Here is a 16,121-nt window from a genome sequence, read left to right on the forward strand (position 1 = left end):
CCATACTTCTTTTTTGACACCAACAATAGAGCTTATTTCATACAACTGACACCAACCATATAACGTTAATTTTATCCCATGCATACCAATGATGGGGTATATTTTATCCCATCGACACCAACAATGAAAATTATTTCCACCCTCTGACACCAAAAGTGGGGTATATTTTGTTCCACTGGCATAAAAAAGACGTATTTTATCTGACTGACACCAATGAAGTCCGGAATCCAACAACTTCTGTAGCATGTCCCCAGTCTCCAACAACTCATTCAGCATGTCCCCAGTCATCAACTCCTATAGTATGTCCCCAGTCTTCATCCACTCCTATATATTATGTGTACATAGTTTAAAACAATTCCTATGGCATGTCTCCAAACTCCAAGAACGAATTTATGTCATGTTTGCCGTTTACAACAACCCCTTTAGCATGTCCCCAGTCTCCAACAACTCCAATAGTATGTTCACCTTCTCCAACAAGTCCTAATTTATATCTACAGTTTGCAACAACTTCTTCAGTAGGTTAGCATTCTCCAAAAATTCCAGCAATTCCTCAGGCTCCAACAGCTCCTATAGAATGTTCAGTATTCAATAATTTCTTTAGCATGTCCCCACCTTCCAACGACTCACAGAGCATGTCCCAGGTCTCCAACAACTATTTTAGAATGTTCTCAACCTCCAACAACTCTAATAGCATGTCCTCAGTCTCCAACAACTCCTTTAGCATGTGTCCTCCGTGTCCAACAACTCCAGTAGCAGGTCCACCATCTCCAACGAGTTCTAATGTCTACAGTTTGCAACAACATCTTCTGTATGTTAACATTCTCCAAAAACAAGCTTAGCAATTCCTCAGAACCCAACTCCTATAGCATGTCCAGTATTCAATCATTTCTATAGCATGTCCACAACTTCCAACAACTCATAGAGCATGTCCCAAGTCTCCAAAAACGATTTTAGAATGTTCTCAGCCTCCAACAACTCTAACAACATGTCCTCAGTCTCCAACAACCCCTTTAGCATGTGTCCTCAGTCTCCAACAACTCCAGTAGCAGGTCCACCATCTCCAACGAGTTCTAATTTATGTCTACAGTTTGCAACAACGTCTTCCGTATGTTAACATTCTCCAAAAACAAGCTTAGAAATTGCTCACAACCCAACAACTCCTATAGCATGTCCAGTATTCAATCATTTCTAAAGCATCTCCACAACTTTCAACAACTCATAAAGCATGTCCCAAGTCTCCAACAACTCCTTTAGCATGTCCTCAGTCTTGAACAACTCCTTTAGCATGCACACAGTCTCCAGCAACTCCTATAGCATGTTCACCATCTCCATCAAGTCCTAATTTATGTCTACAGTTCACAACAACGTCTTCAGTATGAAGTGTACAGTTATTCCTGCGCTACCATATAAGGAGGGTAATGGAACTGCTGCAGGCACCGAATCAGGGTCAAATGCTAAATAGAATCAAAGAAAGGTGGTGCTGCACTGTTCCCAACAAAGTGAAAAAAAAAAGTCACTGCTAAAGGTAGCAGTATAAATCTACAATGTGAATACAAAATCGAAAAATAAATTAAAAGATGAATTCCAAACAGTAGTCAGGGCAGTGCAAAGTGCTAATACCACTGTAAAATATACAATACGCAGTAGTAAAAAACAATGTGCAAAAATTACAATTGTGCAAAATAGCAAATGTGCAATAAAGCAATATGTGCAAATAGCCTGTGCAGAGGTGCAAACAACAAACACATAGGTGCAAATCTTCAATTGTGTAAGCTGCAAGTCTATCATAAAGTCCAACCAAGTTCCAAATGTGCAGAAAATTGAAATCCAGTAATACAATTGATAGTTTTCTTCCTTTGTGCAAATAAGCATTCAAATGTGCAAAAAATGTGCTGGAAAGGTACACATCTCCTCTTTGTGCAAAGATACACACCAATAAAAGTGGCCTCTTATCTTGCGGAAATGAGGTAACCGCATATATAATTAGCGTTTAGTAAAACAACAGCAAAGGGGTACTCACAAACATATGTAAACAATGAACTTATCTCCTACGAGCGGCGAGCTCGTCTGCCCATGTCAGTCTGAGTGCCTTTCCTTCCCTACATGTGACGTCGCGGTCACGTGACTTCATCAGGGGATCGTGTTTGTGAGTACCCCTTTGCTGTTGTTTTAATAAACGCTACTTATGTTTTATAAGTACATAGATTAAGTTTACTGAAGAATATATAGCAGGTTTCACTGGAACAAGTATAACAGGGATTACAACAACTGCACTGCTCCACTAACGTAGTGCAACAGTACAGTGAATACTCACAACAGTTTGTACATATAAGTTTGTCTTGAATGAGCCCTGAGAATGTGTCTTCAATTGGGACTAGTGCTCAGAGTGACTACGCCTTACTCTGAGCACCTTCCCACTTCCAGCACACTCTGGTTAATACAAAAAATGCAAAGCGATAAATATAGTACAGCACAATCAAAAGGGAGCTCCCCCTACTTTAATAGGATGCAAGGCCTTGTGATGAAAGATGCAGTCTGTTAGTTAGTCTTCTTTCTTCTGCTAGCTATTTGTGTTGTAAACAATTGGCATCCAACAGTGAATCAAACAAGGGTTAACGTGAAGTGGATGTTAGAACAAATCCTGTGGTGTGGTACACCTGTAATTGCTTCTGGTGGAATTGCTTTGGATAACACAGTGTCAAAGTACAGTGAAGAGTAGGCTTGACGCCTGCTTAAACTCAGTCTGTCTATTAGGTTCTCTTCTGTGGGACTACAGGTCCCAGCAACACTGTGTTAAAGTACTAGGTGTATGAAATTGTGTTTAGGAAACTGTGAGCAGTAGCCCTTTCACCAAACTGGGTCTGAAGAATGGAACAGCTCTGCTCCGATGCACTCAGTCTAGCTTCTTGCCAGCTGGCTCCGTCACACCGCTCCGCTCTGCAAGATGGACCGGGTCCCTCTGATGGCTCCGACAGGTGTCTCTGGATCCTTCCCGATCTGGTCACTCAGTCTCTCCAGCGATCAGATGGCAGGCAAAGTCTTTAATTCTTCCATTCCGCAGTGGCTGTAGTCTGCGCTCTCTGGAGACCTCCTCACAGGTCCTTACAGGCAGGCCATGCGTCCGGAAAGAGAAATAAAATGGCCGCCCGGGTCCTTTTATAGCCTACTCAGCATGCAGTTCAGTACAGGGTGATCATGGGTAGGTCACCTGACATTCTGGGTAGGTAGGTCATAGCAAAAAAATATATACACAGTCACTTCCTGTTATCTTTCTAGTGCTATAGGAAAAGAAAATAGCTAGAGTCCATTTCCTGTATTGGCCGCTAGATGGCGCCAAATACTAACTTATAACACTGCTCATAGACTTACAGATAAAGCATTAATAGGCAAAAATACCAGCGTTACATGTTCTATGTATCAATTTTGTCACATTTCACTGGGTTGGGTATAGCGCAACACTTTTCTATATTTATGTTAACTTTAAGGGATACTTTCTCTTATGTCTTTGCAGCTTCACCAATTTGTTTTTTCTTTGGAGACCCCTGCTATAGGAGTTGCAAACAAAACGTGGCCCTTTGCTTGCCTTTATCTGGACCTTGATGCACTATTCCTTCCACTGATATGGGGTGCTATTTGTCTTACCAATACCAGAAATGAGAAGCTAATTCTCCCACTTACACCAATAATGGGGCACTATTTCTCCCACTGAATCCAATGATGGGACACTATTCCTCCCACTGACACCAATGATGGGTCACTATTCCCCCCCCCCACTGACACCAATGATGGGGCGCGCTTCCTCCCACTGGCACCAATGACTTAGTATTTTTTACTCCCACTAAGCACCAAACCTACGGCATTGTTTACTCCCACCAAGGCCAGGGCATTTTCTACTCCCACTAGCCAAAGTCCAGTCCAGATAAAGTTTGAAGGGCAGTAAACTGGCCCTTTGTTTTGAAAGTTTGAAGACCCCTGCCCTATAACATGCCCAATATCTTATAACTTCTATAGCATGTCCCTAATTTCTAACAACTCAAAGAGAATGTCCCAGACAACTCTTACAGCCTGCCCACTGTCTCCAGCAGCTCCTATGTCCCCAGTTGCCAACGGCTTCTATAGCAGCTTTGCAATTTTCAGCAACTCCTACAGCAGTTCTTCAATCTCCAGCACCTCCCACCATCTCAAAAAATCCTGTAGCATGTCCCCATTGTCCAAGCTCCTTTAAAATGTTCTCAATCTCCAACAACATTTACATGTTATGCCTACAATGGCTCCTATAGCATATGATCAGATTTACTGAGCAGTGCAATTCTTCATCCTGGAGAAAAGAGGATTAATAAAGGAACATCTCTGATAAGGTGGGACTCAAATTTACTGTATATATTATTTTAGGGGCTTTTTTTTCTCGCAAAGAATAGGTGCAGGAATTCAACCATACCACACCTGCCCCAAACCCACATGGTGAGCTTGGCCAATTTGCACAGCTGGAGGGTCTTAAATGGGGCAATAAATTCCAGGAGTGCACTATGTACCGAGTGAAAGGTTCAGGGGTGCGCTACATACAGAGTGAAGGGTTCAGAGGTTTTCTCCATATTGAGTTCAGGGTTCCGGGGTGCCCTACATACAGAGTTCATGGCTCAGGGGTACGCTAAATACAGAGTGCAGGTTTCAGGGGTACACTATATACAGAGTGCATGGCTCAGGGGTATATTACATACAGAGTGCAGGTTTTAGAAGTACACTACATACAGAGTACAGGGTTCAGGGGTTTTCTACATACAGAGTGCAGGGTTCAGGGGTATGCTACATACATGGTGCAGGGTTCAGGGGGCGCTATGTACAGTTCTGTTGTGCACTACAGGGTTCAGAGCTGCACTATGTACAGGGTTTAGGGCTGTGCTATGCACAGAGTGTAGGGTCCAGGGCTACTCTACACACAGAGTGCAGGGTCTAGGGCTGGAGAGAGTTAGAAAATAGTGCAGCGTTCTAAAAAAAACGCTGTGAATGAGGTAGCATATGCCTCCTGTGTGCATTCGTGTTTACAAAAATCCTATCCTCCTAACCTCCCTGGCGGTATTCCCGAGTCTGGCTCGGGGTGGAGATTTTATACCAAAAGCGGTAACCCCGAGCCAGACTAGGGACTGCAACCCTGAATGCAGGGAGAGTTTACTTACCTTGTCCCCTGGATCTAGCGATGTCCCCCCGCTGTACGAGCCGCTCGTCCCCCGCTCGATGTATCACGGAGCCGATCTCCGTTTCCTGCGAGCATTGCGACGCACAGGGACGGAGAACGGCGCCAAATTCAAAAAGTGAAACAAACACTATACATACAGTATAATGTAATGTTACAGATTACATTGCTGTATGTAATTATTTCACATCCCCTTTGTCCCTAGTGTTCTGCCCAGTGCCCTGCATGCAGTTTTATAATATAAAAACTGTTCTTTATGCCAGGAAACTGGAGATTGTCCATAGCAACCAAAACTGTCCCTTTACATCAAAAATGGTTTTAGACCAGCTAGAAAACAGCGATAATAAATTGGAATCACTCGCAGAATTGAGGGATAGCAATTTGTGGGGAGATCCGTCATCAAATACTGAAAAGTAATGACAGCGACAATTCTGCAACTGAGCAAATTTCAGTGTTTTTGATTTGATTACATTATTGAATAATTTTTATTATTGTTATATTATTATTTGGTATAATTATTTATAGTTATTTATTATATTATAATTTCCTTTTTTTAAACTTTATCATATCCGGGATATCTGCTAGACTCTGGTTTGGACAGATTTAAGTGAGTTATTCCTAAAGCCGCGTACACACGGGCGGACTGTCTGTCCAACTTAGTCCGCCGAAAAACATTTCAGCGGACAGTCCGCTCGTGTGTGGGCTTCAGCGGACTTTTTCAGCGTGCAGTCTGGCGGACTAAGTATTTCGGAATTTCCGTAATATTGTCCGTCCAACTTTGGTTTCAGCGGACAGTCCGCTCGTGAGTAGGCTAGTTGGACGGACTAAGTATGGCGCATGCTCAGAAAGGATTTACACGGCGGAAGGTTGCATTGCTGTGTATTGGACGTCCTATTTCTAGTCCCGTCGTACGTGCTGTACACGTCATCGCGCAAGCTTTCAACGGACTGTTTGTTCATCGTGTGTGGTCAAGTCTGTTCATTCGAAAGTAGGACGGACTGTCCGTCGGATTGTCTGACGGACTAAGTTGGCCATACAGTCCGCCCGTGTGTACGCGGCTTAAGAATTACAGGACTACAATATAAAACGCCAAATTTTCATGCAAAATAATTGTACCGCTTTCAGCGCCTAAAATCTGAAATAATCATAACGCCAGGGAGGTTAACCACTTGTGGACCGCCGTATTGCCAATGTACGTCAACACAATGGCACGGGCAGGCACAATCACGTAAATGTACGTGATTGCCTTCTAGCGGGTGGGGGGTCCGATCGGACCCCCTCCCGCTAGATACGGCGGTCCCTTTCGGTGCCGGAGCGATCGGCGATGAGGGGATGGCCGTTGGTTTCCGCCCATCCCCTCTCGATCGCTCCTGGCCAGTGACGAACTTCCTCCCCTGTGAAAATGTAAACACAGGAGGAGGAAGTGATGTCACACTCCTCGTGGCGGTCTTTTTGAACCGGACAGCGAGGAGTGAAGACCTTCAAGTAAGTGCACCAACAGTCCACTGACACATAGGTACACACAGGCACACATTTCACCCCAGTCACCCCCCGATCGGCCCCCCGCCCCCCCCAGTCACAGTGTCACTAATGCAGTGTTCATTTATTTATTGATCACTACATTTAGTGTCAGTTGTGACTGTAAAAAGTGTCAGGGCAGCTAGTGTTAGGCCCCTTTAGGTCCAGGGTAGCCCCCTACCCCCCCCTAATAAAGGTTTAACCCCTTGATTGCCCTCCCAGTTAACCCTTTCACCCTCTTTTACCAGTGTCACTAAGCGATCGTTTTTCTGATCGCTGCAATAGTGTCACTGGTCCCGCTAGGAAGCTAGTTTTTTTTTTTAGGTTCAACGCCAGGTTTTTATACCTTTAGGTACCCCGATATATAACATAATAAAGGTTTTAACCCTTTGATTGCCCCTAGAGTTAACCCTTTCACCAGCGATCGCTGCATAAGTGTCACTGGTGACGCTGGTTAGCCAGTTAGTTATTTAGTTATTTAGGTTCCCCGTCAGCTTTTTATAAAGCTTCAGGTACCCCCATATAAATACCCAATAAAGGTTTTAACCCCTGATCACCCGGCGGGTGATATAAATTTGGTTTTAGGGTCAGAAAGGGTCTGCGTCGCCCCAGGCAGTGCTAGGTTAGTGCCAGCACCGCTAACACACACGCGCAAAGCATACACCTCCCTTAGTGGTATAGTATCCGAACAGATCAATATCTGATCTGATCAGATCTATACTAGCGTGCCCAGCAATTTAGGGTTCTAAAAAAACGCATTGTTAGCGGGATCAGCCCAGATACCTGCTAGCACCTGCGTTTTGCCCCTCTGCCCAGCCCAGCCCAACCCAGCCCACCCAAGTGCAGTATCGATCGATCACTGTCACTTACAAAACACAACACACATAACTGCAGCATTCGCAGAGTCAGGCCTGATCCCTGCGATCGCTAACAGTTTTTTTTGGTAGCGTTTTATACAGTCGCTGACAGGCTAGGTGCTTTTTTACCTGTGAGTCTCACTACTGTACCCCTAAATTTAGAGCCCAAAATGGCAAAGCGAAGGTACACTAGTGAAGAGGCCTACACGTTTCTGAGCATGACAGATAGTGAAGAGGAAGACACTGATCTGTCAGATTCAGGCTCAGAATACGAACCTGTAGAGGACAGCGCCTCCATGTCAGATAGCTCTAACGACGAAGAAGAGGTCCCTGCTATTGTCAGGCGTACCCGACCCCGATTTTCTGATGTTGTTGAGGTGCAGGAACCGCAAGTCCCTCGTATGGAGTATAGAGCCAGTACTAGCGCCGCTCATCCTTTTGGTGAACTGGCAAGCACCAGCGGCCTAGTACACCCTGGACGTACATCCAGCACTGCAGTATCACGTGGTGACGTGGCGAGTCCCATAAGTGCAGTTCAAGCTGGCGAGGTGGCAAGCACAAGTAGTGTCCCGCTGCCACCAAGAAGAAGACAAAGACAGGCCCGTCGTACCCATAGTGCCCTTCCTGCAGAATTCGCCAATCCTGATTGGGTGCCCACCACTTCTGCAGAACCCGTACTTCCCCCATTCACTGCCCAACCCGGTATTCAGGTGGATACAGATGATTTTACGCCACTCGATTTTTATTCTCTGTATCTCACGGAAGATCTCTATAGATCTATTGTGGACCAAACCAATTTATATGCTGGTCAACGCATCGCCGCTAATCCCCAGTTGCCGTCTCTTGCCAGAGATTGGAAATCAGTTACGGTTTCCGAATTTAAGACGTTTTTGGGCCTTTCCCTCAACATGGGCACACACAAATTTATGCGGATGCGGGCTTATTGGTCCACGCATCCGGCTGACCACATGCCCGTGTTCTCTAACTCCATGTCCAGGAAACGATACGAGCAGATCTTGCGGTTCTTGCACTTCAGTGACAATGAACTTTGTCGTCCACGTGGAGACCCTGAATACGATCGGCTCTACAAAATTCGGCCCCTCATAAACCACTTCAACCAACGTTTTGCAGACTTGTTTACTCCCCAAAAAGTTGTCTGCGTTGATGAGTCCCTGGTTAAGTTTACTGGTCGCTTGTCATTCAAACAGTACATTCCCAACAAGCGTACCAGATACGGGGTCAAGCTCTATAAGTGCTGTGACAGGGCCACAGGCTATGCATGGAGCTTTATGGTTTATGAGGGTAAAGATAGTTACGTAGAGCCGGAGAACTGCCCTGATTACATAGGAAGCGCTGGCAAGATAGTGTGGAAATTGGTGTCACCCTTATTCGGAAAGGGGTACCACTTGTACGTGGACAACTATTACACCAGCGTGCCACTGTTTAGTCATTTATTTGATAATCAGATTGGAGCATGTGGCACCGTGCGACCTAATCGCCGGGGCTTTCCCCAGCGGCTTGTAGAGTCCCGTCTTAGGCTGGGGGAGAGAGCCTGCTATCGGTGTAATAATTTGCTCGCTATGAAGTGGAGGGATAATAAGAATGTTTTCGTTCTTACCTCCCTTCATGCAGACACGACGGTCCAAATTTCTACGGCGACTGGTATTGTGGAGAAACCCCTCTGTGTCCACGAATATAACAAAAATATGGGAGGGGTGGACCTCAATGACCAGATGTTGGCGCCGTATCTAACTTCCCGTAAGACCAGACGCTGGTACAAAAAAGTGTCTGCTTACTTATTTCAATTGGCTTTGCTGAATGCTTTTGTGCTATACAAAACTTCAGGCGGAACATTAACCTTTCTTTTCTTCCAAAGAGAGGTTGTCACAGAGCTTCTGTTTCCAGACGGTTCTGTACCTCACCATTCCCAACCAAATGCAGTAAGCCGGCTGCATGAGAGGCATTATTCTTATGTCCTCCCGAGTACCCCTACCCAACGAGCCCCCCAAAAAAGATGTCGTGTCTGTAGCAAGCGCGGATATAGGCGTGACACCCGTTCTTATTGTCCACGCTGTCCTGGCAATCCTGGTCTTTGTCAGGGTGAGTGTTTTGAACGCTACCACACACTAGTGAAGTATTAGCGTAGGGTACAGCATTTCACAGGCTAGGCACACTTACACAGGGTCTCCCAAGATGCCATCGCATTTTGAGAGACCCGAACCGTTACAGTTACAGTTTACAGTTCAAAAAAAAGTGTATAAAAAAAAAAAAAAAAAAAAAAAGTAAAATAAAAAAACCAAAAAAAATATAAAATATAAAAACCAAAAATAGTTGTCGTTTTATTGTTCTCTCTCTCTCTCTCTCTCTCTCTCTCTCTCTCTTCTCTCAAATTTTTTATACTTTACTGTTTACTGTGTTATTGTTAACCATTTTTCATGTTTTCAGGTACGCCATTCAGCTGCAGCGTGGATTTATTTATCTTGACAGCAACAGCGTTTGCTCCCACGATACATAAAGCCGCGACTCCAGTGCTGTAGGAGGTGATTTCACCACCACAGTTAAAAAAGAGCATATATGCCGAAGCATGGGGGCATAAGGGGTGGAGGAGCGATTTTGCTCCTAATGCCGCGTACATACGGTCAAAATTCCGACGGAGGGCTTGCCCGTGGAAAAGTTTGAACGTATGTATGCAGCATAACTTTTTGCGGGAGGATGCCCCCATGCTTCGGCATATATATATTTTAGGCACAGGTTGTGTTAAAAAATGTTTTTTTTTTTACTGTTTTTTTTGGCAATTGCTTTGCAGATATGGTATGGTAAGGTTTTACTGGGATGTTACTTTGTTTTAACGTTAACCATAATTTGCTTAGCAGGTACGCCATTCAGCTGCAGCGCGGATTTATTTATCTTGACAGCAACAGCGTTTGCTCCCACGATACATAAAGCCGTGACTCCAGTGCTGTAGGCGGTGATTTCACCACCACAGTTAAAAAAGAGCATATATGCCGAAGCATGGGGGCATAAGGGGTGGAGGAGTGATTTTGCTCCTAATGCCGCGTACATACGGTCAAAATTCCGACGGAGGGCTTGCCCGTGGAAAAGTTTGAACGTATGTACGCAGCATAACTTTTTTGCGGGAGGATGCCCCCATGCTTCGGCATATATATATTTTAGGCACAGGTTGTGTTAAAAAATGTTTTATTTTTTACAGTTTTTTTTTGGCAATTGCTTTGCAGGTATGGTATGGTAAGGTTTTACTGGGATGTTACTTTGTTTTAACGTTAACCATAATTTGCTTAGCAGGTACGCCATTCAGCTGCAGCGCGGATTTATTTATCTTGACAGCAACAGCGTTTGCTCCCACGATACATAAAGCCGTGACTCCAGTGCTGTAGGCGGTGATTTCACCACCACAGTTAAAAAAGAGCATATATGCCGAAGCATGGGGGCATAAGGGGTGGAGGAGTGATTTTGCTCCTAATGCCGCGTACATACGGTCAAAATTCCGACAGGGGGCTTGCCCATGGAAAAGTTTGAACGTATGTACGCGGCATAACTTTTTTGCGGGAGGATGCCCCCATGCTTCGGCATATATAAATGGTGCATGTATGTCCATCATTAGAAGTGGGTGGATGAAGGGAGGTATCTAATGGTGGGCATACCCACCGATCAATCTCTTTTTTTTCGTTCAGACAACATGACTCTCAGTAAATAGCTTGGGGTGTCTACTTTCCAAAATGGGGTAATTTGGGGGGGTTTTGTGCTATTTTGGCATTTTATGGCCTTTGCACCCTTAGAAATCCTGAAGGTGGTGATTGGTTTTCGGGGTGCCGTACGCGACTAGACTCCAAAAAAGTCCCACACATGTGGTATCCCCATACTCGGGAGAAGTAGCTGAATATATTTTGGGGTGCAATTCCACATATAACCATGGCATGTGTGAGCAATATATCATTTAGTGACAACTTTTTGTACATTTTTTTTTTTTTTTTTTTTTTTAGTCATTATTCAATCCCTTAGGACAAAAAAAATAAATATTCAATGGGCTCAACATACCCATCAGCAGTTTCCTTGGAGTGTCTACTTTCCAAAATAGGGTCATTTGGGGGGGTTTTGTGCCATCTTGGCATTTTATGGCCGTCAAAACTGTGATAGGTAGTGATAGGTAGTGAGGAGTAAAATAAAAAAATTATGCCCTTAGAAATCCTGAAGGCGGTGCTTGGATTTTGGGGTCCCGTATGCGGCTAGGCTCCCAAAAAGTCCCACACATGTGGTATCCCTGTACTCAGGAGAAGCAGCAGAATGTATTTTGGGGTGTCATTTCACATATGCCCATAGCATGTGTGAGCAATATATCATTTAGTGACAACTTTGTGCAAAAAAAAAAAAGTTTGTAATATTCCCGCAACTTGTGGCAAAATATAAAATATTCCATGGACTCAACATGCCTCTCAGTAAATAGCTTGGGGTGTCTACTTTCCAAAATGGGGTCATTTTGGGGGGTTTTGTGCTATTTTGGCTTTTTATGGCCTTCGAAACTGTGATAGGTAGTGAGGGGTGAAATCAAAAATTTGCACCCTTAGAAATCCTGAAGGTGGTGATTGGTTTTCAGGATGCCGTGCGCGACTATACTCCCAAAAAGTCCCACACATGTGGTATCCCCGTACTCGGGAGAAGTAGCGGAATATATTTTGGGGTGCAATTCCACATATAACCATGGCATGTGTGAGCAATATATCATTTAGTGACAACTTTTTGTACATTTTTTTTTTTTTTTTTTTTAGTCATTATTCAATCCCTTAGGACAAAAAAAATAAATATTCAATGGGCTTAACATACCCATCAGCAGTTTCCTTGGGGTGTCTACTTTCCAAAATGGGGTCATTTGGGGGGGTTTTGTGCCATCTTGGCATTTTATGGCCGTCAAAACTGTGATAGGTAGTGATAGGTAGTGAGGAGTAAAATAAAAAAATTATGCCCTTAGAAATCCTGAAGGCGGTGCTTGGATTTCGGGGTCCCGTACGCGGCTAGGCTCCCAAAAAGTCCCACACATGTGGTATCCCTGTACTCAGGAGAAGCAGCAGAATGTATTTTGGGGTGTCATTTCACATATGCCCATAGCATGTGTGAGCAATATATCATTTAGTGACAACTTTGTGCAAAAAAAAAAAAGTTTGTAATATTCCCGCAGCTTGTGGCAAAATATAAAATATTCCATGGACTCAGCATGCCTCTCAGTAAATAGCTTGGGGTGTCTACTTTCCAAAATGGGGTCATTTTGGGGGGTTTTGTGCTATTTTGGCTTTTTATGGCCTTCGAAACTGTGATAGGTAGTGAGGGGTGAAATCAAAAATTTGCACCCTTAGAAATCCTGAAGGTGGTGATTGGTTTTCGGGATGCCGTGCGCGACTAGACTCCCAAAAAGTCCCACACATGTGGTATCCCCGTACTCGGGAGAAGTAGCGGAATATATTTTGGGGTGCAATTCCACATATAACCATGGCATGTGTGAGCAATATATCATTTAGTGACAACTTTTTGTACTTTTTTTTTTTTTTTTTTTTTTTGTCATTATTCAATCCCTTAGGACAAAAAAAATAAATATTCAATGGGCTCAACATACCCATCAGCAGTTTCCTTGGGGTGTCTACTTTCCAAAATGGGGTCATTTGGGGGGGGGTTTGTACTGCCCTGCCATTTTAGCACCTCAAGAAATGAGATAGGCAGTCATAAATTAAAAGCTGTGTAAATTCCAGAAAATGTACTCTAGTTTGTAGACGCTATAACTTTTGCGCAAACCAAAAAATATACGCTTATTGACATTTTTTTTACTAAAGACATGTGGCTGAATAAATTTTGCCCTCAATGTATGACTAAAATTTAGTTTATTCGATTTTTCTTATAACAAAAAGAAGAAAATATCATTTTTTTTCAAAATTTTCGCTCTTTTTCCATTTATATCGCAAAAAATAAAAATCGCAGAGGCAATCAAATACCATCAAAAGAAAGCTCTATTTGTGGGAAGAAAAGGACGCAAATTTCGTTTGGGTGCAATATTGCATGACCGCGCAATTACCAGTTAAAGCAGCGCAGTGCGAAATTGCAAAAACACCTCTGGTCCTTAAGGTATTTATTGGTCCGGAGCTGAAGTGGTTAAAAGTGATCATACAAAAATGTTGCTATAGCATAAATCTGTAATGTGAAAAACAATGCACAATCAGCATGTGCTTATATATACAAAAAACACAAAGAGAAAAGGCAAAAGCTCTTCCATAGTGTAAAACCGTATTTTAAGCTTTATTTAAGATATAAAATTTAACACTTACAAAACACAAGAGCCAAAAGAGCTTTACAATGTGGATGGTATAATCCACACTGTGTTCCTATGGGCTGCTTTGGATTTCTCCCGCTCATCCAATTGTGCACCTGTGACATCACTCCCATAAGCCCAGATGCGTTTTGTCATAGGTGACGTCACCAGGGGGGTGGGCTATGGGAGAGTGTCATGCATGTCATTTAAATACACACCAAAATGAGCGCTATCACCATCTTAGATACTGGCAGCATACCCAAAGTGAAGAAAAATATCTGTATACACTCAGTTAGTCGTACCATGCACCATCTAGTGTTCCACCAGTATCAACTCTAATGCCGGCAATGTACTCACACTAGAATTAGAATGGCTAATTCTTAATCAACACGGTGCACCATCTAGTGTGCAAAATGTGTTATTAAAGCAAAGACACAAAATAAACAAAGCAGTCTGACCAGCGTGCCAAGCTGTAGCAGTGAAGCCCATACCACAGCCATGAGTGAACCTCATTTATGTTTCCTAAAGAGTGCGGTCAAAGCTTGGGGGGGTATCTGAAAAACATTTCTTGCACTCAGGGCAGCAATTAGGTTTCTCTTATGTGTGAGACCGCACTCAGCACAGGTATAGGGCTTCCCCCCGTGTGAGACCTCTGATGTATAATAAGGTGTGATTTCCGTGAAAAAGATTTCCAGCACTCAGCACAGGGATACAGCTTCTCTCCTGTGTGAGACCTCTGATGTATAATAAGGTTTGATTTCTGTGAAAAAGATTTCCCGCACTCAGCACAGGGATACAGTTTCTCCCCTGTGTGAGACCTCTGATGTATAATAAGGTGTGATTTCCGTGAAAAAGATTTCCCGCACTCAGCACAGGGATACAGTTTCTCCCCTGTGTGAGACCTCTGATGTATAATAAGGTGTGATTTCTGTGAAAAAGATTTCCCGCACTCAGCACAGGGATACAGTTTCTCCCCTGTGTGAGACCTCTGATGTATAATAAGGTGTGATTTCTGTGAAAAAGATTTCCCGCACTTAGCACAGGGATACAGTTTCTCCCCTGTGTGAGACCTCTGATGTATAATAAGGTGTGATTTCTGTGAAAAAGATTTCCCGCACTCAGCACAGGGATACGGCTTCTCCCCTGTGTGAGACCTCTGATGTATAATAAGGTGTGATTTCCGTGAAAAAGATTTCCCGCACTCAGCACAGGGATACGGCTTCTCCCCTGTGTGAGACTGCTGATGTATCATAAGGGATGATTTCTGTGAAAAAGATTTCCCACACTCGGGACAGGGATACGGCTTCTCCCCTGTGTGAACCTTCCAATGTATAACAAGACCTGATTTCTGTGAAAAAGATTTCCCACACTCAGAACAGGGATACGGCTTCTCCCCTGTGTGAACCTTCCAATGTATAACAAGACCTGATTTCTGTGAAAAAGATTTCCCACACTCAGCACAGGAATACGGCTTCTCCCCTGTGTGAATCCTCTGATGTCTATTAAGTATTGACTTCACCCTAAAACTTTTGCCGCAATCAGAACAGAAATACGGCTTCTCCCCGGTGTGACATCTCTGATGACAAACACGTCCTGATTTGTCACACTCTGAGCAGGAATATGGCTTCTCCCCTGTGTGAGACTTTTGATGTCTAACAAGAATTGATTTTAATTTGAAACATTTCCTACACTCAGGGCAGGAATATGGTTCTCTACGGTTCCCTGTGTGAGCCCTTTGATGTCTGTAAAGATGGCAAACACGTGAAAAACATCTCCTACATTCAGAACAGGAATGTGGTTTACCACCCGTGGCACCATCCCTCACACTATGAGGTTGCTCAGAGTCAGAAGGATCTGATGGTCCATCCACACTCGGAGGTCCACCATCAATAGCCAAGCTCATTGTCTTTTCTCCCGCATGATCTCTTGTGACGTTCTCATCTTCCATTTCACAGCTAGGAGATAAAGTGAGATGATGCATTCCAGATTCCTCAATGGCGTGTCCTGGAAAAATATAAAAAAACATGATTAATGGATACTGGAGGGTTAGATCACTTAAATCAGCATTCCATCTGGACCAGGTCGATTTGAATGACTAGATGTTTTCTGTGGATGTTCCAACCAGCTGCAACCTCTTCAGTAAAAGGGACTTTTTCTCCTAGATCACTTCTACATGTACACAGCATTGTCAGAAGAGCGGGGACCACTGGGAGGTGCACGCTCTTCAGACAACCACAAGCTGAGG

The 16,121-nt window shown here is 43.8% G+C and overlaps 1 protein-coding gene across 1 annotated transcript; it reads right to left on the reverse strand.

Annotated features, from left to right (window-relative positions):
* Positions 1 to 14,050: 14,050 nt before the first annotated feature.
* LOC143990342 (uncharacterized) lies at positions 14,051 to 15,783 on the reverse strand. The gene has a single exon (XM_077490382.1). It carries the CDS (start codon positions 15,777 to 15,779, stop codon positions 14,463 to 14,465), a length of 1,317 nt encoding a protein of 438 aa, XP_077346508.1. The 5' UTR covers positions 15,780 to 15,783; the 3' UTR covers positions 14,051 to 14,462.
* Between the last annotated feature and the right edge of the window lie 338 nt (positions 15,784 to 16,121).

This window comes from Lithobates pipiens, unplaced genomic scaffold (genome assembly GCF_037356315.1).
Source record: "Lithobates pipiens isolate NorthernLeopardFrog02 unplaced genomic scaffold, aLitPip1_a1.2 Scaffold_18, whole genome shotgun sequence".
Taxonomy (NCBI): Eukaryota; Metazoa; Chordata; class Amphibia; order Anura; family Ranidae; genus Lithobates; species Lithobates pipiens.